The sequence below is a fragment of the Antechinus flavipes genome, chromosome X (genome assembly GCF_016432865.1).
Source record: "Antechinus flavipes isolate AdamAnt ecotype Samford, QLD, Australia chromosome X, AdamAnt_v2, whole genome shotgun sequence".
Classification (NCBI taxonomy): domain Eukaryota; kingdom Metazoa; phylum Chordata; class Mammalia; order Dasyuromorphia; family Dasyuridae; genus Antechinus; species Antechinus flavipes.
Genome location: NC_067404.1, coordinates 17,019,096 through 17,044,288, shown reverse-complemented (window position 1 = coordinate 17,044,288; position 25,193 = coordinate 17,019,096). Strand labels below are relative to the sequence as shown.

The 25,193-nt window shown below is 41.5% G+C and overlaps 1 protein-coding gene across 2 annotated transcripts in view; it reads left to right on the top strand.

The window, feature by feature from the left end:
- Positions 1-25,193, top strand: part of TBC1D8B (TBC1 domain family member 8B) — a 46,411-nt gene that overhangs the window by 5,130 nt on the left and 16,088 nt on the right. For both annotated transcript variants that reach the window (XM_051968802.1, XM_051968801.1), the window contains exons 3-15: positions 424-664; positions 4,906-5,113; positions 6,202-6,369; positions 10,920-11,060; positions 11,615-11,765; positions 12,366-12,580; positions 14,074-14,191; positions 14,930-15,215; positions 18,581-18,710; positions 20,552-20,650; positions 22,303-22,371; positions 22,539-22,779; positions 24,707-24,772. In XM_051968802.1, the coding sequence (XP_051824762.1) occupies positions 424-664; positions 4,906-5,113; positions 6,202-6,369; positions 10,920-11,060; positions 11,615-11,765; positions 12,366-12,580; positions 14,074-14,191; positions 14,930-15,215; positions 18,581-18,710; positions 20,552-20,650; positions 22,303-22,371; positions 22,539-22,779; positions 24,707-24,772 (2,133 nt within the window). The remainder of the gene's footprint in view (positions 1-423; positions 665-4,905; positions 5,114-6,201; positions 6,370-10,919; positions 11,061-11,614; positions 11,766-12,365; positions 12,581-14,073; positions 14,192-14,929; positions 15,216-18,580; positions 18,711-20,551; positions 20,651-22,302; positions 22,372-22,538; positions 22,780-24,706; positions 24,773-25,193) is intronic.

Sequence of the window (25,193 nt, the reverse complement as noted above, 5' to 3'; positions counted from 1 at the left end):
CTTCTAGTCCCAGAGCATTGCCCTGGGACATTGTCAGAAATCGGGTTGGAGCCAAATCTTCCAGTCTGAGACTCTTAACTCCAAGGCTGCTTCCCATTACTCAACTTCATGCTGCCTCATAGCAGCAGGTGCTACTTCTAAATAAGATAAAAATTAATGAGAAGAAATTCTGGTAGAAAGAGGCAATTAAGTTCAATAACAAAATAGATGAGTCTACATGTGTATGTTTTTAAAGTTCCTTTTAAAATTTTTCTCTGATTACCCTGATTAGATTCTAGAATGTAACATTAGTTAAAATGTTATAAACACATAAACAGCATTTTCTCCAGACAGCTAATGGCTAGTCTAAAAAATTTGATTAACTAATAAATGTAAGTGAATTGTGAGAAATTAATCACAGCTTTGCTTAATTCATCTTTGCAGTCAAACTGGTTATCTCCTGGGATGCCATCTCCAAACTTGAAAAAACCTCCAATGTCCTTCTCACTGAGAACATCCATGTGTGTTCTCGAGGGGAAGATCACTACTTCTCAATGTTTTTGCACATTAATGAAACATTCCTTCTCATGGAGCAGCTGGCCAACTATGCAGTAAGAAGACTTTTTGACAAGGAGACCTTCGAAAATGACCCAGTCCTCAGCGATCCTCTTAAAATCACCAAAAGGTAGTAACAGTCCGGTTGGCTTTGTTGCCTTTTTGTCTGGACCTTCTGAAGTAAGTCCAGGTCTCTCCTCCGTGGGATTTGTCTGGCTCTCCTTCCCCCCTCACTCCCCCCCAGCACGTGGCTTATTCTCTCTAGGACTCAGTTTGCTCATTTTCGATCTGAGTGGGTTGGGATAAGTGGTCCCTAAGATCCCTTCCAACTCCAGTAATAGCTGATGATGTGATTTGGTTTTTCCAGCCACTCTGTGTGGTAAATGGCTCAGCCACCTCGTTATCCTGAAGCTCGTTCTCATTAAGTGACTCGCTCATGAGGATAGAGTACGTGTCCCTGATGAAATTCAAAGCCGGGTCATTTTGCCCTTCCAATTCGACACTCTCACCATTGTGTCCCGTTGCCTTTTCTGGCGCTGACTGACACGAGTAATTAACTGATTTGTGCCCTAATGGTACAGGTGTTCACTGTTGGCTTCGTTTCACCAGATGCATTTATGAGCTTATTCATGTGTACTTCCCTTGGAGTTGCGTATTATTCTTGGATAATTTTTCTCTTGAGATGGCACTGTGGTGAGATCAGATTTCTGAAACACCATGGTAGGGAAGGATCTCTCCATAGGTTGAGGCAGGCTCTGCCCTCCAAGACCTTCTGGGCATTTTGGACTATTGTTGGTCGAGTTTTAACTGCTTTGCTTTAAATAAAAGCATTAAATAAAAAAAATAATAAAAGCTTTAAATTAAAAAAAAAAACTCAAAGAGTTTTGCCAGGGTGGGGAGGGCTGCATATTTAACTTGGCTAAATCTTCAGTTCCTTCTTTGATGAATGTGTGTTATACTTTTCTAATGGATTCTAACTGATCTGTCCATTTCTGTCCTCTCACTTTGCCTTGTTCTAAGGCTTAACCTCAGAAGTAGCTGTTGGAAGGAACTTCTGACAAAGAAGGGGAAAAGTGAAGGCTGTATGTATGAAAGGAGGAGGAGGGACCCATGAGGCACATTCCCCAGGGGGAGTGACGTATCTAAGCTTTGACTTTATGGTCTCCCTCCCTGGGCCTAAGTTTTCCTCCTCAGCAAGATGAGCCCTACAAGGTTCTTTCTACTAGAGTCACAAAAGTTTTAAAAAATAGGAGAGACCCTAGAGGCCAGATGGTCAAATCTCATTTTTCAGAGGAGAAAACTGAGACCCAGGAAGGGGGAAGGAACCTGACCAACGTTGCTCTTGCTCTTATCGGTCTAGAGCTGGAAAGGCCCTCGGAGACCACGTAGTCAAAGCCTCTCATTTTACAAGGTCGGAAACTGAGGCCAAGGGAAGAGGACTAGTCCGTCCAAAGTTATACTGGCAGTAAGTAGCCTGCTGCTAGGCAGTACCGGCCAGACCGGAAGAAATGATGTCAGGGTTCTCTGGCTCACAACATAGATTGGGCTTGGTGCTCTTGCCCCTTTTTCTCTCCCCCCTAAAATAGGCCTGAAATCCGGAAAGAGAATTTAATTGAGAACCTATCTGTGCTAATTTTCTATGTACCTTTAAAGAATTAGTCATAGGAATGAGACATTTTGTACAGTACACAAACATCCGCACGGCGAGCTTTTTAATAAGAGGTAAGTGCCGTACCCCAATCGGGGGACTAAAATCTCTATTTGTGTTTGCTTTCCATTTGATTGTTGTTGTCTTTACTCCTGATGTCTTGTTTAGTTGTTAAAAGGTACTCTTCAAGGTCTTCTACACCTTTTTCATATTCCTTTTTTTCCATTTCAAAAGGGATCTGTCAAAAATTTACTTAGCTCCTTAGTCTTTGTTTAAAAGGAATGTAGCAAATGAATTTTTTGCTCTGCATAATTTCTCATGAGCGTCTTTTCAAAATTACATGCTTTTAAGTTCATTTATGAGAATGCTAACTTATTGAAAAGGCATACCCAAATGACATTTCAAATGAAGGTAAAAATTAATATAATTTGCTCTTTATGTGCATCAGTATAATTTTGAAACGTCTTATCAGATACTCCCTCTCCCTATGCCAGGAAGATAAGAAAGGAAAAGGGACTTTGGCCTTTACTTCACCAAACGTGTGTTTTGTTTTATTTGTCAGCTGGATCCTATGATTCCACTGGTACAGCTACTAACCGGCATCGACTTTGAGAATTGACTGGGGGAAATGGGGGCTGAAGTGCAGAGCCTAAGCCCTCCCAGACAGAATGGTTCTGACTGGTCTTTATGACTGACCCCAAAGCTGGTCTTTTTGCTGTTCTGCCACAGCTCCCTTTTGCAAGTATTAGTTACTGCTTAATATGCATAGCACCCCATCCAAATGGCATTGTTGTTTGCCAGGTTTCGAGGGGCACCGAAACAACCATTTATTTTGCACGTTCTTCATAGATGTCTTTATAAATTAACTAAATAACGGTGTCTATTGAACACCTGTTCCTCCTTTTGCAATCTACTTGTATATTTTTGTATATATTGGATTTTAACCTGCAATTTTTGATAAGCAGATGTGAACGATTTTGGATAGCCTGATAGGAAAAATGCTGATCAGAGAGTCGGTTGGAACCATACTCATTAATTAGGAGGATTGATTTTTGATAATTCACTCCCTAACGGAAGGTTTCAAAGCCAACCACACATAAATAAAGACTTTTGAAATGTTTCATCCATGAGCCACAACTGGGCGAGATTTTGTTGGAAGGAAGCATGGGAAAGATCAGCCTAGTATGAAACTGCTTGTCTTCCCTTGGGCTATCTGAGAAGGAATAGGCTTATTAAGCTTTTTAATATGTTTTCTTCTTAGTGCACTAGTTGTTCCCTGACCCTTCCCCTGCCTGGTCTGCCAGAGGCAGAAGTAATGCCAGAGAAACCGGCTTCAAATCTAAGTCCTCCCAACTCCAGCTTGAGCGTCCTATATATCCTATCCTCGGGACGAGCGTCCTATATATCCTATCCTCGGGACCGTCACTTAATGAATAGAGAATTGAATACCGAGACAAATCTTCTTACCCCTATTAACACTTCCTTCCTGAAAGAATTATTTCTTTATTGACAGATAGGGGGTGCCACAAGGCACAGAGGGCTGGACCTGGAATCACAAAGACCTGAGTACAAACACTTACTAGCTGTGTGATCCTAGAAAACAGCAAACCGTGCCAGTATCTGGGCCAAGAAAAGCTAAACGTGACCGAAAACGACTATAACAACAATTCTTTGTTCTATTCTATTCTTTATTTTTTGTTCCCAAGACATCATTTCTTCCTGTCACTAAACGTTAATAAACTGAGGTTTATCAGAGCTGAGTTTTAGTTTTGACCGACATTAACATGGATCCATGCCCTTAGTCAAGTTTTCAATGCCCTCTCTGGGCCTCGGTTTCCCCTTCTCTTGAATGAAGGGTTGGATTGGATGGTTTCTAAAGAACTTTCTACCACTAGAGTTCTGTGATCCTAACTCTTATAATAATCTTTGCCATCTCATTGTTTTATGCGAGTGCTATCTCTGGCACTGTACTGGAAGATCCCAGAAGGCAAAGACTGTGTCTTTTAGTGTGGCATTCAGAGGTCCAAGCAGAGCGAGACTGGATAAGTCCTTTTTGAATAAAGACCCTATGAACAGAGCATCAGACACCCTGCACCAGTGGTTCTCAAAGTATGGTCTAGAGAATCCTGGGGATCTCTGAAACCCTTTTAGAGGGTCTACAAATTCAAAAATAGTTTTTATTTCCAACATGGTAAATGTCTATAAATATAACCCAGATAAACAAAAACGCTTTGGAGAGATCCTCAATTATTTTTAAGAGGATAAAGATACTGAAAACAAAAGTTTGAGAACCACTGCCCTACACAAACCATTCCTGTCAACTAGATTAGCATGCTTCACCTTCCCAAATTCTTTGGCCATTCCATGTTTTTCACACCTCCATTCACTCTGTTCCCTGTTTTAAGTAATAATAATAATTGTTAGCCTTTATTAAGCACCTCCTATGTCATAGGCATTGTGCTCAGAGTTTTACTCATTATCTCATTTAATCTTCACAACAACTCTGGGAAGTAGGTACTGCTTTTATCCCCATTTCACAGATGAGGAAACTGACACAGACAAGAAGTGACCCAGCTAGGAAGCATCTGAGACTGTATTTGAACTCAAGACTCCTGACTCCAGGCCCAGTACTTTGTCTACTGTACTACCGAGCTGCTTTTGAGTCCATTCTCATCCATCTCCATCTGCTGAATCCCTACCCATCTTTTATTCTTTTTCCACAGAGCATTGGAGAACCTGGCACGCAGCGAGCACTTCAGTTCATTTTTTAGACTCCCCAAAGAAGAGAACCTGAAAGAAATCCATGAATGTTTCTTACGGATACCATCCAGCCATTTGAGTACTCCTGGGAAAATGTGTGTCTTTGATAACTACATCTGCTTTGCCAGTCAGGACATCTGTACCTGCAGTGTGATCCTTCCACTAAAAGAGGTAGGTAGGATAGTTGAGGCCTTTCGCAGACCAAAGACCGTTTTTTTTTTTTTTTTTTTGTCTGTTCAAAATTGGGTGAGAACTTTTTCTTTAAATTTAATTTCTGTATTAATTTCATTATTGCGTTGTGGAATAACTATTTACTAGGTTAGAAACTCAGTGACTTGTTTAGGGACTCTGGATGACAAGAGGCCAGCCCCAATGCCCGCCAGCTAAGAACCATTATCCCACAAGCTACATGCAATTCAAAGAGGAAGAGACTAGACCAGAGCTTGGTGAGCCTTGCCAAAATCAGTCCCCAAACATTTCTGAAGTCCCAGCCCCTAGGCTACGCAATGGGGACACAGTTATCAAAAAAGGCAGAAATTTCTGTTTTCTTTTTTTTTTTATAGCTTTTTATTTACAAGACATATGCATGGGTAATTTTTCAGCATTGACAGTTGCAAGATCTTTTGTTCCAATTTTCCCCCTCCTTTCCACCATCCCTTCCCCCAGATGGCAGGTTGACCAATACATGTTAAATATGTTAAAGTATATGTTAAATACAATATAAGCATACATGTCCATACAGTTATTTTGCTGCACAAGAAGAATCGGACTTTGAAACAATGTACAATTAGCCTGTGAAGGAAATCAAAAATGCAGGTGGACAAAAATAGAGGGATTGGGAATTCTATGTAGTGATTCATACTCATTTCCCAGAGTTCTTTCCCTGGGCGTAGCTGGTTCAATTCAAGGAATTTCTGTTTTCAAGAAGCTTGCATTTTTTTCCAGAGGGAAATAAATGTATATTTAATATACATTAAAGTGTATATAGAAGAGACAGTTGGGGAGGGAAACTTCCAGCAGGGAAAGGGGAGTGCAAGCATAGGAAGATCTTGCCAAATGATATCTTTTATCACCATATTTTGTAGGCCAGAACTTCTTCCTCAAGAAATAAAATGGCTTGGCCCAAGGTTACGTGAGTCAATGTTGAGGTTTCAAATGCCTGTTCTTGTACCACAGAATCAGGAGATTACTCTCTCTGAGGCTTTGTGTGAAAAATAAGGGGAGCAAAAAATGACTCATGTTTGTTCTTTTCTCTTCAGGTCCTTGCTGTAGACAAGATGGGGGACTCTAGCCATTCAGTCATCATTAGCATTAAAGGAAAGAAAGCCTTTCGATTCACTGATGTCAGAGACTTTGAGCAGCTTGTGGCAAGACTGAAACTTGTATGTGGAGCAGCATCCATTCCACAGCAGGATGTTAGCATGGAGGTAATTATGTAGCAACTCTTCTTCTCAGGGCTCTGTTGGATGGTGCTTCATCCTTCCAAAAGTAATAATGATGGTGGTGCTGGTGGTGGTATTAAGTGACACGCATAGAGGGCTCTGGGGTAGCTAGGTGCCTTTGCGATAGATAGCCCTCCGGACCTAGAGGCAAGAAGACTCATCTTCCTGAGTTCAAATCTGGTCTCAGATACTTATTAGCTGTGTGATCCTGGACAAATCATTTAACCTTGTTGGCCTGAGTTTCCTCATCTGTAAAATGAGCTGCACATGGAAATGGCAAAAGCACTCCAGTACCTTTGCCAGGAAAACTCCAAATGGGGTCACAGAGTCAGATGTGACTGAAAAACTAATACCGTATTTAAGACTTGCGTATTCTTTATGCGTATCATTTCATTAATTCCTAACACCAAGCTGAGAGGTATGTGCTTTTGTCATTTCCATTTTATAGATAAGAAAACTGAGACCCAGGAAGGTTTAGTGACATGTTTAGTGACAGCTAGTGCCTGAGACAAGACCTGAATCGAGTTGCTCAGATTCCAAGTCTAGCAGTCCATCCACCATTCCATGCTATTATCTTCAAAGCTACACCTACACAGTTGTTAATAATTGGATTAATTTGTGATCCACCAATATGAGCACATCCATGCCTTCAATTACTCAATCAACAAGCACCTACTGTGTGCTTAGGAGGAGTGCTAGATCCTTTTCAAGGTTCCAGAGATATAAAGATGGTTAAAAACAATCTTGTAAGGTCTTCACATCACGGGCTGCTCTTCCGGGTTCCCTCTTTCCCCAGGGAATCCACACGTAGTACTAGAGCCTGTCTGTCCACTCATCATCCCTTGCTCTTGCGTGACAACCCCTCCCCCTTCTTCCCAGGTCCTATAGCTAGCTCCCTAACCTTCTGTCCACCAGTTCTGCCAAGGAATTGGAAAGTCCAGGAGTCTGAAGTTTGGGGGAAAGTACAGGGAAGGAGCAGAGATAATGAATTCTGGTTTGCACATCCTGAGTTGGAGAATGTTTGGCTTTCTTAGAGAAAATACAACTCTATCTCAGCAGAGATATATGGATCTCTATGTAGATCTCAGATAATCTTCATAGAGATGAGAATGGAACCTCTGGGAGCTGATGAGATCCCTAAAGGAGATAATACAGAGCAATGATTTTTCATCTGGGGTCTATGAAGTATTGTTGGGTTTCTTTTAATCAGTTGATAACTGTGTTTTGCTATAATTGCTTTTCTTTTGTAACCTAAGGTATTTGATTTGATTGATTTAAAAGCATCATTCTGAGACTAGTCCTCACCAGGCTGCCCAAGGGTCCCACCGACCCCCAAAAATCAAGAGCTCCTGGTAAAAGAGGAGAGGGTCAAGGACAGAACCTTGGGGACAGCCACAGTTAGAGGGATTGACCTGGATGAGAAAGTAGCAAATGGGACTGAGAAGGAGCAGCCAGGAGAGAACAGAATTCCCCCAAACCTAGAAGAAAGAAATCAGGACTGAGAAAAGGCCCGATTTGGCGCTGGTCATTTTTGGAGAGAGCGGTTTGAGTGGGGTGATGAGATTGGAAGCCAAACCGGGCAGGGTTTAGAAGAGAATGAGAGGAGAGGAAGTTAAGGCTCCAATTTGAAACTCAAGATATTTATCCAGGAAGGGAGGAAAGAAGTAGGGCTGATAGCTAGGGGGCATGTTCAGATCAAGTAAGGATTTTTTCAAGGTTGAGAGAGAAACGTTTTCCTCCAGGATGGATGGTTCATTCACCTCCACAGAATGTTCTCTACCTTGCCATAGAAACCTTTGCACCATGGTAACTCACTCACTCCCACCCCAGTCTCACACTGAAAATAGTCTCCAGCCCTGCAGCCTCTCCCTGTTTTGGTTGGTTCCTCCCCCATCCAATTTAAGGAGGGGGCCTAGGCCAGTCATGGATTGGTCCCTCTCTCAACTGCCCTACTCGCTTGTTTGCCTCCTTTTTGTTTCCCTCCACTGAAATGTAACCTCAAAAAATAAAAATTAAAAAAAAGAATTGCCTTAGGGACAGCTAGATGGTACAGTGGATAGGGCACCAGCCCTGAAGTAAACAGGTCCTGAGTTTAAAACCAGCCTAAGACACTTAACGCTTCCTAGCTGTGTTACCCCAGGGTAACAAATCAACCTGAATTGCCTCACCAAAAAAAAATTTTTTTAATATAGCCTCTTTGAGGACAGGAATTGGCTTTGTTTCTGCTTGTATTTGGATCCCCAGTGTCTGGTATATTGTGAGCAATATTACATAAATGTTAATTTTCATTATTATTATTTTAGTAGGCACTTAATAAGTACTGGTTGACTTGACTTTGGCAGGTTGGAAGGGTCAATAGATTAGAAGAAGGCTAAAGTTAAGGAAAGAATGAAGATGAAAGGAGGGGCAATTTGCTGGAGAAGCTGGGAGCGGATGGGATTCAGGAAGCAGATGGAGGGGCTTTTCTTGGGAAGGAAGAGTTTCCTCTTCATCTGAGCCTGGAGTGGAGCACATAATGGAGCAAGACATCAGATTTAGTGTGATGTGAAGAAGAGGGGAGACCAGGGACCTCTCAGTGAAATAGGAAATGAGGTCTTTCGGTGAAGAGACTTGCAGGGAGACGTGGGTCGGAATGGCTACTGTGGAGAATGGGATAGCAAACTCAATTAGGGAGAATAGGAAATTTGTGTTGTTATACCATTGATGTAATATAAATTTGTAATGGATCCAATCAATCCAGTGCCGTGAGTTTTCTCCATCTCTGTTCAGCAACACAAGAATAGGGGCAAAGGTAGCAGCTGGTGCTAGTAGTTCAGGGTTGGAGCTTGGCGAGACATGGTCAGCGATAGGACAGAGGAGTTATAGGTGGAGGATAGTACAGAGGTGAGTGGGTTCACCTTGGGGAGGGCTGTCAAGATAGGGAAAGAAGGACAGAACAGCCAGTCCCAGGAGTAAAGAATTGAGGGCTGGAGGAATAGAGGTCATTGTGCGATTGAAGAACAGGGTTAAAGGTTATATGGTCTAACAAAAGGTGGAATAGTAAAGGATTAAGAAACTTCGGAGTTGATGAACATGGAAATGGACCTCTTAAAGTTGAGGACAAGGTGCAGGTTACCTGTGATCTACTCTGAGAGCAGCTGATGAGGAGTTTAGAGGAGATATGAATAGCGACAAAACCGGAAGTTGGAACATCTGAGGGGGCATCCATCTGGGTACTGAAGTCCCTTAGTTGGAAGACAAGAAATGAGGAAGAGGGAAGAACTGAGTCAGGCACTGAAACCTTTGTTGAAATGTTTTTCAGTTTAATTTAGGTTGGCAATTGTAAGACTTGGGAAACCTGCTGGTGCCCCACCATCATTTCTCCGTTTAGGAAACACTGCCACCAAGTGGGCCAAATGCTAAATTTACCTGGAAGCTTTATGACGACTTTGAATTTTCTGCTCCTTTTTACAAAATCTTGCATGCTAAACTATCTAGACTCCAATGACATTTCCCACTTAAGTCTATAATTATTACTGAGTAATGTTTTTAAAGAAATAATTCAGGTCTTAATAGCAGTCTAGAATCATGTAAGAAATAAGATTAAATTGCTTTATATGTTTTACCAAGCCATCCTACTGCTTGGCTTATGCTGGTGGGAAGTCAGAAGCAGAAGCAATGGGCAGCTCTTTGTTGGCAGCAAAGAAACGCATGTCCATTGAAAACTAACAACCCCAAACCCCTCAGCCCTACCTGAATGAATGGAACAAGTAGGATTTTGTAGTAAGAAATGATGAATTTGAGGAACTCAGAGGGACATGGAAAAGTCTGTACAAACTGACGCAGAGGGAGATTATGCAGAGCCCAAAGAATAATACACCCAGTGATGACAGCGATGTAATCGAAAAGATGTCTACAGGAAGCTAAACTCTGAATGAGTCAAAAAGCAGTGAGTCCTGGAGGAGAGACCATGAAATCTGTGACGAGAGATGGGGAGCTCCCAAGGCAGGATGGGGTGCCCAGCATATATTTGTGCTTGAGTGGTTTTCTCCATCTTGGGTGAGAAGGGTCCCTTACCCCTGAAATGACCATGACGTGAAGACAAAAGACATCGGTGAAACTTCAAAATCAACTGGCTTAGCTCTTCCTTCCTGATCATTATTAGAGAATCACAAGCCTAGTGACATATCCAGAATTTTCCTTTCTGCCTCATCTTGCATTCTGCCTTGTCCCAGTAGGTCCCCCACCTGCCGCTAGGAAATGTAACACTTCAGAATACCGAAGTGACTTTTGTTTGGGTCTTAGGCTCTCAGCTGGTAAAGAGCCTGTTTGCTAATTAAATTTCACTGTGCCCTGAAATTAATTAGAGAGATACCATCATGGCCTGATAGCCCAGAGGCAGAGAAGACAATCTCTGATTATAGCTTATTTATTATTAGGGAGATATTTTCTATATCGTGCCTTACGAGCCACATTAGAATTCTGAAAAGGGTTTCTCTCTTGGAGACTGGAAAGCACCCGGGTCATCCTGGTAACATCCTGACTCTCCTTTGTAGCCCGTCCCCAGTCCTGACCCCGGGACCTCCTCTAAGGGGCCCTCTATGATGGGACAGAGAGATTGCGGCAAGACAGTGAGCACACAAGCTTTAATGACAGAATTCCACCCTCAAGATTTGGAGAATCTGGATTCCAAAATGGTAAGAAAACAGACCTTGCGAGATGTAGATCTGAAAATGAAGGGAAAGCTGATGCACAATGGGAAAACATCTTCCTTTTGAGAGTTCAAATTCCCTGCCGGCTGATGAATGTAATTCTGTCTTGTGCTAAGGAATAACAATGAAAGCCAGCTGTGGAATAATAACTGTGCTCATCCACAGAATTGGATAGTTATCTGCCTAGTGGTTGAGATGATAAAGGGGAACCAAAGGATTCAGGATGTGTTTTGCCTAAATCAAATAATAATAATAATAATTGCATTTTTATAGAATTTCACAGCGTACTCTCCCCATTCATTTGTTTCTTTGTTTCTTAATGATCTACCCAAGGAACAAAGAATGCATCAGGGAGGCACGAGCAGACCCCATGAATTTTTTTTTCCTAGTGAGCCTTCAAACCCTTCCTAAGAGGAGGGCGCCTGTTGACCTTGCTCAATCCAAGGTTTTGATTACAGTTTAATGTTGGGAAGCACAGTCAAGGTGCTTGGGCTGTCTCTTTCCTGTCACGATGAGTTGCTTTGAGTTTTCTCTTCTAGTTGAAAGAAAAGATGAAGGAACAATCCTGGAATATACTCTTTGTGGAATATGGCCGTGGCGTTAGCATGTTTCGGACAAAAAAGACGCGAGACTTGGTTGTAAGGGGTATTCCTGAGACTTTAAGAGGAGAACTGTGGTTGCTTTTTTCAGGTATTTTTACACACTTATACACACACACACACACACACGTTGCCAAAAACTGATCAAGTGAATATTGTAGGTAGCATATGTAGCAACTAAATAAAAATCCAGCTCATGAAAACATCCTTTTCTTGGGTGAGGCTCATACCCCTCAAATAAAATAAAACCATGGCTTGTTTTTGGTGGTTGTTGCTCTGTTGCTCATATATTACTCTAGTAATTGAACACCTAAGAGACAAGTAGGTTGTCTTGAAGAACTTAACATCATAAGAGGAGGACACCGTTTTTTGAAGGAGGAAGAGTTGCCTCTGCTCTTGGGTTTGTGAGTCTTTTGGGGTCACTTGATGTTCAGAGCCTCAGGCAACTCTGAGTCCCAATACTGCAGGCCTGTTGCCTGTCTGAATCGGTGGAGGGAATCGTCTTACATGGAAACACCTTGCCAGAAGTCCAGTTCCTTCTCCCCATCCCATCAAAAGAAATTACTTGAGTACAAAGGAGAAACTTAAATTGCTGAAATTCAATTCATTGTATTTAATTTACAAACAACAACAACAACAACAACAAACAAGCTTTATCATCATCTTCTGTGTGCTAATATCATTTTTTCAGGTGCTATTAATGATATGACTACCAACCCTGGCTATTACGCTGACCTGGTGGAGCGGTCTTTAGGGACATATACGGTAGCGACTGATGAAATTGAACGGGACCTGCGTCGCTCCCTACCTGAGCACCCTGCCTTTCAAAGTGACACTGGCATATCTGCATTGAGGCGGGTACTCACGGCCTATGCGTACCGGAACCCAAGAATTGGCTATTGCCAGGTATGGCTGCCAACAGAGCCCAACTCTGTTAATAATCCAAAAGAGAAAATCTCATCAAATCCAACTCTATTAATCATAGTTGGCAGATGTGAGCCCGGTAGGAGTCAGTAGCACATATTGTTGTTATATATTATATTATATGTATATAAGTTATTATATAGCTATTATAAATGCCATACTTCAGAGAGCTAAGTATACTTAAGCATAAGACATGTCAGCCCTCTGGTCTTCAGCTTCCTTTTCTATGAAATTAATTTGTTCTAGCTCTTTATTAAGAGGTCTCTCAAAATGGAATTCCAGTGCATAAATCTACAACTGTTTATTGGGCTCTTGCAATACTTTTTCTACCCGATTATTGAATTGTTTCCCCCCCCTCCCTGGCCCACTCCCAGGGAATTTTCATTTACTGTTGCTATGTAAATGACTTCCATATCTATAGATGCCCTTTATCTTTTCCCTCTCCTCCAGTCAATTCCCCATCAACTACTTGCATCTCTACCTGCCTGGGCTGCAACCCAACCAGAGGATTGGAACAATTTACTGAAGAGGAAACCCAAATAGATTGAATTTTTTAAATGCAAAAATTACTTATTTTTTTCTCCTCTTCCAGATTTACCTGGCTTTGTTTTCTACCTTTAAAATTTTATTTTCACGATGGAAGCACAAATTATAAAAAAAAAAAAAAACACAAAAAAATCTTGGAGAAAATGTCCAACTTCACTATAATAATCTTCTCAAGTTTCTCTAAACTTCTTCCATACATTAAAACAAGTCGGAGATGCTACTTTGCACTTAGCAAATTGGCCCAGTTCATTAAACTCAGCGCTGGTAGGGTTGTGGAAAAACAGGATTCACTCATTCATTGCTAATGGAATTGCAAACTAGTTGAATCTTTTTGGAAAACAGTTTAGCAATGGAAAGTCAAAGATCCAAAAACAATCAGGGAGACCCCCTCCCCACCTCCAGATCCAGTATTTATATTATTAGTGATGAGGTGCCAGAATTGAGGGTAAGAGATCCCCTAATAACAATGGGATCCCCCTTGGCAAGTTTTGGAAAGAATTTGCAAACCCTAAGGAATACCTGCAGGAGGTTTGTGGCAGAGAATAGGTTTATTTACCTAAGAAAACGGCTTTCTAAGCGGGCAAACACCTGTTAGGGATTAGCAAAAATGGGTTGACCAACCCTGGGTTATTTCGGGTTAGTGTTGGCCTGGAGCTGGGGAGCTGTCTGAGCAACTCAATAGAGGATGTTGACTACGTCCCAGGCCAAGATTTCCAATTGAATGAGATTACTTATCTGGGAAGGTTGTGCTCCTCCCAGAAGCCTGGAGAGTTTGCAACATCTTTCCGACCCCTCCCCCCAAAAGGGGGGTATAATTTACATCAGGGACACGATTTACATCATTGGGAATATAACCTGAAACTCTTTCCTTTCATATGGAGGTTAAAATTGTCCCGCCTACACATAATGTATTTTTTCTTCCATTTTAGGCAATGAACATTTTGACATCAGTGTTACTTCTGTATGCAAAAGAAGAAGCAGCTTTTTGGCTTCTAGTTGCTGTGTGTGAACGGATGCTGCCCGATTATTTTAATCAGCGGATTATTGGTAAAAAAAAAAAAAAAACATGTTTAGAGTAAATGCCTGCTCTTCCAAAATAATAAACCAAATGACCAGGGAAATAAAATTGCTGGCTTAGGTTACAGAAGATGAAACAGTTTTAAAATCATTTTCAGGAGACTTTTAGTGTTCATTTTATCTGTTCTTTTAATATATTGCCTTAATTTTTTAAAGTGCTAATCTGCTCTGATTCTTAACAAAATAGAAGTCCTAAGGCCGTTCTCAAGCTTCTAATGCAGAATCAACATGAAATGTTCAGAGCTGTTGGGAATGTGTTTTGAGGGGGTATAGGGAGTGCTTATAGTCAGTGAGCGTAGCTTCCCATGTTTATGTGGAAACATAGATATATCCATAAGTGTCTTTTGAGAAGGATCATTGTTTGGTGGTATCTTTTCTCAAAAGATGGCCAGCCTCTAGTAGTCAAATAAGACCTGTTTCTTTGCTTAAGTTATTCATGGATGATCCGTCTTTATTATGTGCTTCCAAGTGTGTGACATTGTACTTATTAGCTCCTGTGGGGGTTTTACTGAATCTTGACTTCAAAAAGCTTAAAATCCAAGAGGGAGAGAGAAGATCGTCCCATATTAAGTAATGGCTCCCAAGAAGCTGAGAGGGTCTTGAGGTCATACTGTGGCACCTGGAACCATTCAATAATCACTTATGTCAAGTCAAAGTGAAGAAGGTCTTCTAAATACCAAGTCTGAAATTGTTTTGGTTCCTCCACAGGTGCCTTGGTGGATCAGGCAGTCTTTGAGGAACTGATCAAAGAGCACCTTCCTCAGCTGATGGGTCACATGACTGACATGACCTTCTTTTCCTCGCTCTCCCTCTCCTGGTTCCTCACCCTCTTTATCAGTGTGCTTCCTATTGAAAGTGCCGTGAATGTTGTGGACTGTTTCTTCTACGATGGCATAAAAGCCATCTTACAGCTGGGATTGGCAGTGCTTGACTATAACATGGAACAATTGCTGACGTGTAAAGATGATGCCGAAGCTGTCACGGTGTTAAACAGGTACCGGTAGAATTGTCAAGTCACTCTAGGAATCTGAGAAGTCATCTAACCCAATTCCTTTGTTTTAAATGACAAATAAGAAGAGCTAACCTTTCTGTAGTGTTTAAAGGCTTTTGGAGCACTTAACAAATGGTTCCTTCTTTTTTTAATAATAGCTTTTTATTTTTCAAAATACGAGCAAAGATAATTTTCAAAATCTTGTGTTCCATGTTTTTCTCCCTCCCTCTCCCCCTCTCTCCTCCCTAGACAGCAAGTAATCCAATACAGGTTAAACATGTGCAATTCTTCTAAACATATTAACACATTTATCATATTGTGCAAGAAAAATCAGATCAAAAGGGGGAAAATTACAAAGGAAAAAACCCAAGCAAACAAAACAAAACAAAGATGAAAATATTATGCTTTGATCCATGTTCAGTCTCCGTAGTTCTCTCCGATGAACTATCTTACATTTTTCTCTATTTTTTTTTTCGTTTTTTTGCTTTGTTTGACTGATTCTTGATATTTCTTTGAGTCATTCACTTCCATTTATCCAATTCTAATTTTTAGCGAATTATTTTCTTCACTTAGTTTTATATCTCTTTATATCTCTGGCATTTGGCCAATTGTACTTTTTTTTATTATAGCTTTTTATTTCCAAGATATACGCATGGGTGATTTTTCAGCATTGACAATTGCAAAACCTTTTGTTCCAACTTTTCCCCTCCTTCCCTCCCCCCCTCCCCCAGATTGCCCAATTGTACTTTTAAAGAAGTTATTTTGTTCATTGGAATTTTTTCCCCCATTTCACCAATTCTATTTATAAGCAGTTTTTTCCCCTCATTTTGCCAAATCTATTCTCCCTCCCAGGGTTTCTTTTTTAAAAAATTTTTTTCTTCTTTATTAAAGCTTTTTATTTTTCAAAACATATGCATGGACAATAATTCAACATTAGCTCTTGCAAAACCTTGTGTTCCGGTTTCCTCTCCTCTTTCCCTCACCCCCCCCCCTTAGATGGCAAGTAGTCTAATATAGGTTAAACATGATAGAAATATATGTTAAATCCAATATATGCCTACATACAAATCTAATTTTTTTCCATTTCACCAAATGTATTTTTAAGGAGTTGCTTTCTTCAGTTAATTTCTATTTCCTTTTCCAAACTCTCCTGCTGCAAAGCTCTCATTTCCTTTCTCCATCTTTCTTCTAACTCTCTTTTAAGATTCTTTTTGAATTCTTCCAACAGAGCCTTTTGAGTTAGAGACCAGTTTATATCCCACTTTGAAACTTCAACTGAAAGCATTTTGCTTTTAGCATCCTCGGGGTTTGGGTTCTGTCCCTGTCTCCCAATAGCTATCTATTGTCAGAGCTATTTTTTGCTTATTTTTAAAGGTTGAAGTTTGCTCCTACGGCACAGGGGAGATTGTACTGAGAGTGTGACAGTGACTTCTCACTGCCCTGGAGCCAGTGCTGCAGGTTTTCTCACCGTGCTGGGTGGGTCTGGCTAGGTCCCACCTGTCATGGTGGAGTTCAGGGGCTCACTACTTGCCTTCTGTGGCTGCATTGGCGGGCTCACAGCTAGACTGCTTGTCCACTGGCTTTTGAACTAGGATAGAGCCAATGCTGCTGTATTTTGGCTACTAGATTCCCCACATGGATCCTTTCCTCCCCGGGCCTCCCTGGGATATGCCTCTGCTGGGTTGTATTTCCCCTGCTCCTCCCTCCCCCTACCCAATTGAGACAGACCTTTCCTGAAATCCTTCTGCTGCAAATTTGTTACCCTCCAAATATTTGTGGGTTGTCACTCCAAAATCAGAGGCTTGATCTGGTGGTGATTCTGAGGGACACCAGGAGGAACTCAGGCAAAGTCCTGTCTCCTCTCTATCATCTTTCTCCCTCTTCCTCCAGATTTCTCTCTGAGTGCTCTCTCCATCACAAATCTATTGGAACTGGCCTCAATCATCTCATTGTTAGAAAGAGCCACGTCCATCAGAATCGATTGTCATATAATCTTGTTGTTGCCATGTATAATGATCTCCTGGTCCTGCTCATTTCACTCAGCATCAGTTCATGTAGGTCTCTCCAGGCCTCTCTGTATTCATCCTGGTGGTTGTTTCTTGTAGAACAATAATATTCCATAACATTTATATACCATAACTTATTCTGCCATTCTCCAACCGTACAAAAACCCTAGAAGGTAAGTGCTCTTATTATCCCCATTTTGCAGTTGTGGAAATAAGTAACTTGCCCAGGGTCACACAGCTAATAAATAACAGAGACTGAATTTGAACTTACGTCTTCCTGGCTCCAGGTCTAACATTCTCCCACTTGCCTTCAAGGTCATTGGGATCATCTTAAGTATTGATGGCACACTTGCTATAATTTACTCACCACTTTCCAGGACGATGCTGGGAGAAGATACAGATCCTGTTCTCTCGGCGCTTATGGTAGAGAAAATAGTTGTTGTTGTAGCTAGGTGGTACCAAAGTAGTCTGACTTCCCTTCCTGAGTTTCAAACGGGATTTCAGACACTAACTTGCCGTGTGACCCTGGGCAAGTCACTTCACCTCATTTGTCTCATTTTCTTCATTTGTAAAATGAGCTGGAGAAGGACAAATAGCTTCAGTATCTCTGTCAAGAAAGACCCAAATAGGGTCACGAAGAGTCGGACAGGACTTAAAAATGTCTCAAGGACAACAACAAATTGCTACTTTTAAAGCTCTTCCTCATCATCTGCCTTCCCCGTAAGCCCCCTGGATCTTCCAGTCTTATACCTCATTTCTCTCCATCAGTATATTCTGAAATCCAGTTATACTGGCCTCCTTCCTGTTCTTCCTACAAGACACTCCATCTCTAGACTCTAGATGTTTTTACGGGCGATCCCCCACGTTTGGGACCATCTCCTTCCAGAGCTCTGCCTTCTGGCTTCCCTGCTTTCTTTTAGAAGCCTTTAATGGTTCTCCTTACTTCTCACGCTTTCTCTCTGAGATTGTTTCCAGTTTATGCTATCTATAGCTTATTGGGGCAGAGTTGTTTGTATGTGGAATCCCCCATTAAAGACTAGAAGCAAAACACAAACTCCAAGAAGAGGAAGAACAGTATGGGTTACAGTGGCCAGGGAAGGTGTCCTGCATGAGATAGGCCTTAAACTGGGGTTTGAAGGAGGAGTACATGTGTAGATGGAGGAGAGAATGTAGAACGTCCCAGGCAAGACAACCAGCCCAAGGAAAGTCCTGTAGGCAGGAAAGAGGATATGTTCTCCATGAAGGTCGACTGTGACTGGGCCAAAGCTATTGTCCCAAAAGAGGGCAACGATCGGGTGTCGTTTTCTTTGTTCTAATTATCTGTGGTCCCATGAACTTTGACACTAATATTCCTTTTGACAGGTTCTTTGACAATGTCACTAATAAGGACAGCCCACTGCCTTCAACTGTTCAACAGGGTTCAACTACAAGCGATGCCAAAAGCCAACAAACTAAAGTCGATATTACAGATTTGATTAGAGAAGCAAATGAGGTGAGTTTTTGAAGAGTAACAGCATTTATACAGATTCTTGACAGTTTATTCCCATTTTGTTAACTGAATAGTGCCGGGGAAGCATGGTGGCTAGCGCCAAGGGCCAGGTAAAGAAAATCACCATAGAACTATCAATAACATTTAAAACCCAACTTTATTTTGAAAAATGATCTTTAAAAGCTGTTAGCAGGTCACATAACCCCTCTGGCTGTGTTCCTCTTTCTTTAAAGTGAACTTATTTGTCTATTTCTTTTTGTATCAAGTCAATTAAGCTAATGCATTTAAACCATGTGAAGTTACTGTAAAAGAAGGTAATAAATTATACCTTTCTTCTAAGAGACTCCATGCATTTCATAAATATCCTTGCACTTAATTTTAGATGACTAATAAATGGACTTCTCATCAATAATTATGTGAAGCAGAGCAGGAAGTAGTAATGAGAAGCCAGAGATGGGTCCCCACGTGGTAGTATCCCAGGAGCACGCTTTACACATGTCTCCCCCCTTCCCAGCACTACCTGCCTTACAGGTCTGTTTGCCTGGCTTCTCCCCACCCTCCCCTCACTAAACGCCAACATCCACAGTGCTCTCTCCTGGGAAGAACTCCCATGTAACGGAGTATCCACACTCCTTTCACTTGGTCATAGGCCCTGGGCATATATCATAATTGCACAGAACTCCCATATAAGTGATAAAGCTTTAGCCCTTCCCTCTCTTTCTACAGCATAAGGGGTTCTTAACCTACAGTTCATTAAGTCAGGTTTTTAAAAAAGTGTTTTAATAACTTTCCCAATAGAATTATTTTGTTTTATAATCCTATGTAGTTTATTTTACGCTTTTAAAAACATCGTTCTGAGGGAGCGTTTCATCAACTACTGCCAAAGAGGGCCAGGACACATTAAAAAAAAGGAAAAACCCTACTCAAGTATGTCCTTCCCCTTCACTGAGGCAGCGGAACCTAGTGTAAACCATGGCTCTGTCACTTAGCACCTGTGTGACATCGAGCTGCCCATTTGACCTCCTCTATAAAATGAGGAGATCTGAGGGGGTACCCTATCAGGGGTCCTTTAAGCTCTGAATCTCTCACCAGATCTAGTTTGGACTCTGGAAAACATGAACTCATTCCCACTTCTTAGCTTCAGTGATCTTATCAGTAAAATGAGGCCTTGGGCTTGAGAATCTACCTCGGAGGTTCCTTCCAGCTGCAAATCTGTGATCCTAAATCAATTTTTCTCAGATTCCTGTCATCTATTGGTACTCATCAAAGCCTGGCTTTTCCCCAGTATTATTAAATTTCTTGGCACTATTCTCAAAGCTGGCTGCTCTTTCTCTCCCACCCGGACACATGAGACCAGGAAGAAGCATTAATTAGCATGTCCTTTGCTCCCCACTGCCTCTTCCAGATCCATCACTCTCTAGCCACCTCACCTTTAAAGCTCATTCTAGTCTCCCCAGATCCATCTTGCTGCCATCTATGGCCGTCAGGTCATTTTCCCTCCTTTCCAATATGTTTAATAAATGGCTCCTTTAGATGCTCTGATCTCCCACCTCCTTAACTTCTCCAACCCACTTGATTTCTTTCTCCAATCCACCTCGACCCTAAAGAAGAAAGCTTTAACTTTAACTTTAACTTTAACTTTAACTCCAGCTTTAACTCCTCTTTCCCTGTCACTTGCTCTGGGTATCAGAATTCCAGTTAGGCCATACTCTGGAGAGAACACTGGAACCTGGGGAGGTTGGAACTTGGGTAGGATTTGACCAAAGGATTTCAAAGCCATTTATCTCGAGATTGAGTCCTTTGTGAAAAAGCTGCCCATAGAAATGCCATCATTCTTCTTATAGAAATACGGTGATATTCACTACGAGGACGTGTATAGCATGCGGAGGAGAAGTCGGCTGTATGTGATTCAGGTGCTTGAGGAAACCACAAAGCAGAATGTGGTAAGTGGGTGGAGGAAATGAAGCCGTACAATGTAGTTCTTTCTCTTTGGGCATCTTTTGAAGACAGTCATTCCGTGGGAGGAGAAATGAAAAGGAGCCCAGAGACTTATCGGGGCTTCAGGGACTGTCTTAAGAAACTCTTAGAGGAAATGATCTATTTGTCCCCTTCTGGCTATGGTGCAAGTCATTAGCAACCCCTTTGTGTGTGATCTGGCCAGCGCAGCTATGACTCGGGAATAATGTCAGCATTCAGGATTGGCATTTGTATAGCGGGCTCTTCAGCGAGACCCCGACTTAGTCATGCTGACAAGAGAAATGCTATTGTCCCTGAACTGAATGTTGAGAGCTGGGCAAGGTGGAACATGCAAGGCTGAAGTGGATAATTCAATCAATTGTCTGGTCTGGCAACAATATGGTGAGTCCCAGGATGCAGGACCAGGTTGCTTAGGTAGAGGTAATCCATGGCGGGTTGGAAATGGCCTAAGTCAAACTTTTTGCCAATCAGTAGTAAGATGGGGTCCGTGAGCATCCGTTACGTTTTCAGCCTGGACCGGCTAGGGAGACCTAGTCTTTAAAAAACAACCATACAACAAGCACCCAAAAAATCTCTAAATGCTTTGACATTATAATGACCAAGCTTGTCTCCAGAGAAGAGCTGTGGAAAGGGGGGGAGTGAGGGCATGGCGGTGGTGGTTCCACTTTTGTTTTCAGAGGATCAGTAAATATCGCATATAATGTCAGACTTCAGGATGTTGGTTAGTTTTGCTGAACTCCTTCTTTTCATCTTTTTTATTCTTATAAGTAGAGAGGAGGTGGGAGGAGAGATACAGTGGAATTATAGATGATATAAAAACAAAAGATAGTAATCAGACTTTTTTTCTTTAAAAAAAATCACTAGTTAATAAATCCATACCAAAAATATTACGTCTTCTTAGTGATGCAGCTACTACCACTAACTGAACTATATATAGTGCTTTAAAATTAATAAAATGCTTTCTATCTATGATTGCCTTTGGGCCTCAAATCAGATCTTGAGATAGCATTACAGGCATTGTCATATCCCCATTTTTACCAATGGGAAAACTGAGGCTCAGAAAGGTTGACTTGGCCAGGGAAGAATCTGAAAGCCAGTTGTTCCAAACTCCCAGTCCGGGTCTCTGTTCATTCTGCCATATCGACGAAAAGGGGCTTTATTGTTAAGTATTTTTGCATGTACCCTTCATTCTCCATTTAATAATTTACAACCAGGGAAAAATGTTTTGAAGATAGGGTCAGTTTATAATATTGCAAGATTTACTTGCTTTGAGACCAAGTCCCTCGAGATATTAGGCCACATTTCCCCAGGTCCCAGGCTCAACATGCACATAAATAATTCAGGGACTCTATTAGCTTTGTGCCCCTTTGGTTATGCTCTCATTCGGCCTAGCCTTCATGATGTAGAATACAATTATATCATTTCTAAACTGTTTGCTGGAAGGTTCTGTTTTCCAGCCCGTATCTGCTGTGGCCTTTGAAGTGTTTGATGACAGGCCTCCTCGATAACTTTGTGGCCCCTGTTCGTAAGAGAGAAGTCCATGTCGCTAGTAATCGGCACCGCTGGTTTCTGAGCCGCTGGTCTCTTTTGTCACTGATCCGCCTCCGTCTCTTTTAAGGTCCGGGTCGTGTCACAGGATGTCAGATTCGGCCTTCATGATTTAGAAGAACTTTATGATATCTTTAAGGTAACGTTAGCTCTCTAATTGAAAAATAACGCTCTCGTAGGTGAATTTGATTAGTATCGCAAGCTGCTTCTGTTTTAATGAAATATTTTCACAATCTGCTCATTTTAATAAGCTGGAGTTCATTTGCAATGTTTTCTGCTTTGATATACCTTTCATTGTCTCGACAGAGGGAGCACTTTTTATCTTGTTACTGGAATTTGAACAGCACTGCCCTGAGGCACCACGACCCCAGCTTGCCATACCTGGAGCAGTATCAGATCGACTGCCAGCAGTTCCGAATATTATATCATCTCTTGAGCCCTTGGGCTCATTCCGCCAGCCGGGACTGCTTGGCACTCTGGACCTTCAGATTGCTGGATGAAAACTCTGACTGCCTTATCAACTTCAAAGAATTCTCCTGTGCATTTGGTAGGAGAACATCAGAGTTGTCTTTTCAAGGAAAAGATTAAAGAAATCCTAGACTTGTAGGATAGCCTGGATACAAGTGATGATGATGATGATGATAGTAACAAGAACCATAGTCATCTAGTTAGCATGTCTTTAGCACCCTAAGGTTTGCAAAGTGCTTTACACATATCACCTCATTTTGTCTGGACACTTGAGCTATATTCCTTCCCTTTTTAGTGTCTCTTGACTATTTTTTTCTGGATTCCCAGAGCCACATTTAGAGGCCGTAGAATCCCAGGGTTGGAAGAGTCGCCAGTGGCCATCTAGAGTTTGAAGCTAATGCTGCCTCAGATGCTAATCATGTAGTCCAACTCCTGCCCAAAGCATGAATCCCAATAAGTGGTTTTGTAGCCTCTACTTGAAGACTTCCTGATGGGCAACCTCTTGATTTCCTTTTGAGGCAACCCGTTGTATTTTGAGGGTAACTAGTTATAAGGAAGTTTTTCCTTAAATTGAGCTGAAATCTGCCTCCATCTTAACATTCATCCACTACTGGTTCTTCATTCTAGGGCCAAACAGAAAAAAAAAATCTAATCTGTCTTTCACATGACAACCTTTCACCTACTTGAAGACAGCCCTTTATGCCTTTTCCCAATCTCTTCTTCCCCATGTTAAATTGCGTCCTTCTTTACCTGAAGACCTCTGGGCCCAGAAACTCTGCCTTGTGCCACTTACTCACATTGAGCTTGCTGGTTACTACAACCCCCAGATCTTTTTCAGCCAAACTTTTGAATGGATATTTCTGCCTTACTTTATCTGTACTTGGAACGTGTTCCTATGGAATTTTATCATTCGGTCTTTTATGACTATCGATTTGATGGGTGTAAGGTGAAATCTTGAGTTGTTTTCATTTATTTCATTTTATTAGAGATTTTAAGCATTTTTTCATATGGTGATCATTTTAATTTCTTCTTCTGAAAACTCTGACCTTTTGATGGCTCGTGTGTGTGTGTGTGTGTGTGTGTGTAGCATTTATGTGCATACACACACAGACACACACACACACACACACACATATACATATACATACTGGTTGATAGCTTCTTAATATAGCTGCACTCCCCTAAACCATGAGTTTTTTTTTAAACAAACTTCTTTTTAAAAATATATATTTGATTTATTTTGATCCAGCAAGATCCACATTCTTTCTCCCTCTCTTCCATGGAGAACATAAGAAAAACAAAACCTATTACCCTGAATAGTTGATCGAAATGACTTTTTATGTAGACTGTGTCCTCAAATATTTTGTCTCATTCCGCCCTCCTGAGTCCTTTACCTCTCTATCAGGAGGTAGACAGGAAATTTCACATCGAGTCCTCTGGCATTGTGATCGGTCGTTATGCCGATAATGAGTTCAGCATAGTAGTATTCTATCTTATTTACGTACCATGACTTGTATGATTATGGGAGGAAGAGGCTCTTGCCATGTTTCCATAGTGAGATGCACTGTTGCAGTTCAGTGACCTGTTTGGAAACTATATAAACCAGACAAGTAGGGAGAGAAGCACAAAGTGGTTGCACTGGCAACTGACTCATCTTTCACTGCGCTGGGACCTTACCGTGCTGCCCTGCTGTGGTAGCTCTCTGCCAGGAACCAGGCAGGCTCCCAAAAGGCGGTTCTCCTTTTTAATGAGGTATAAGGTCCTTGCTTGAACAAAAGTAAGTTTGGGAGGGAAGCTAAGAGCATCCAAGAAGACTCGAAGTTTGTCTTTTAGCTTAAATGACAGGAGGCTTCTAAATTATGGCCACTGGCTAATATATTTGAACCCTAATTAACTTTCTGGGCCACTAGCATCGCTGAATTGTTTTCTGGAAGTACATGCCATTGAAATGAATATGTCGGGCCTTTTTAAATGACTCTCCTTTTGAATTTTAAAAAATTTGACAGATATCCTGTATCATGGAAGTTTTACCGAGAAGCTTAAGCTGCTCTTCAAGCTGCATATTCCACCAGGTAAGACTTGGGTGACATCACGTGCTGTAAAAGTTGGATCGATTCCATTTTCACAATTTGGGCAGTAGGGATCACTCTTCAATGGAAATGCTTTACGCCAACCAGTGACTTGGAATCCTGGAGAGGGTTGCCTGGGACGCTGAGATTATAGGACCTTAGATGCAGAGCCAGGAGAATATTTGAGATCTTCTCATCCAAACCCCTCATTTCATGGGGGGAGGAAACAGAGGCAAAGGAAGTATTTGCCCAAGGGAAGGCCTGAGGTCAGACAGCTGAGATGTCACATGGTGGATTTGGACCCCTGCCTCTAAGGCTACATTATCTCTTGATCCTTACAGGAAAAATTCAATTTGAACAGGAATTGTTAGAATGAGCAGTTGAATAGACAAAGGCTATTTCCATCTCCTGTCTTAAAGTTGAT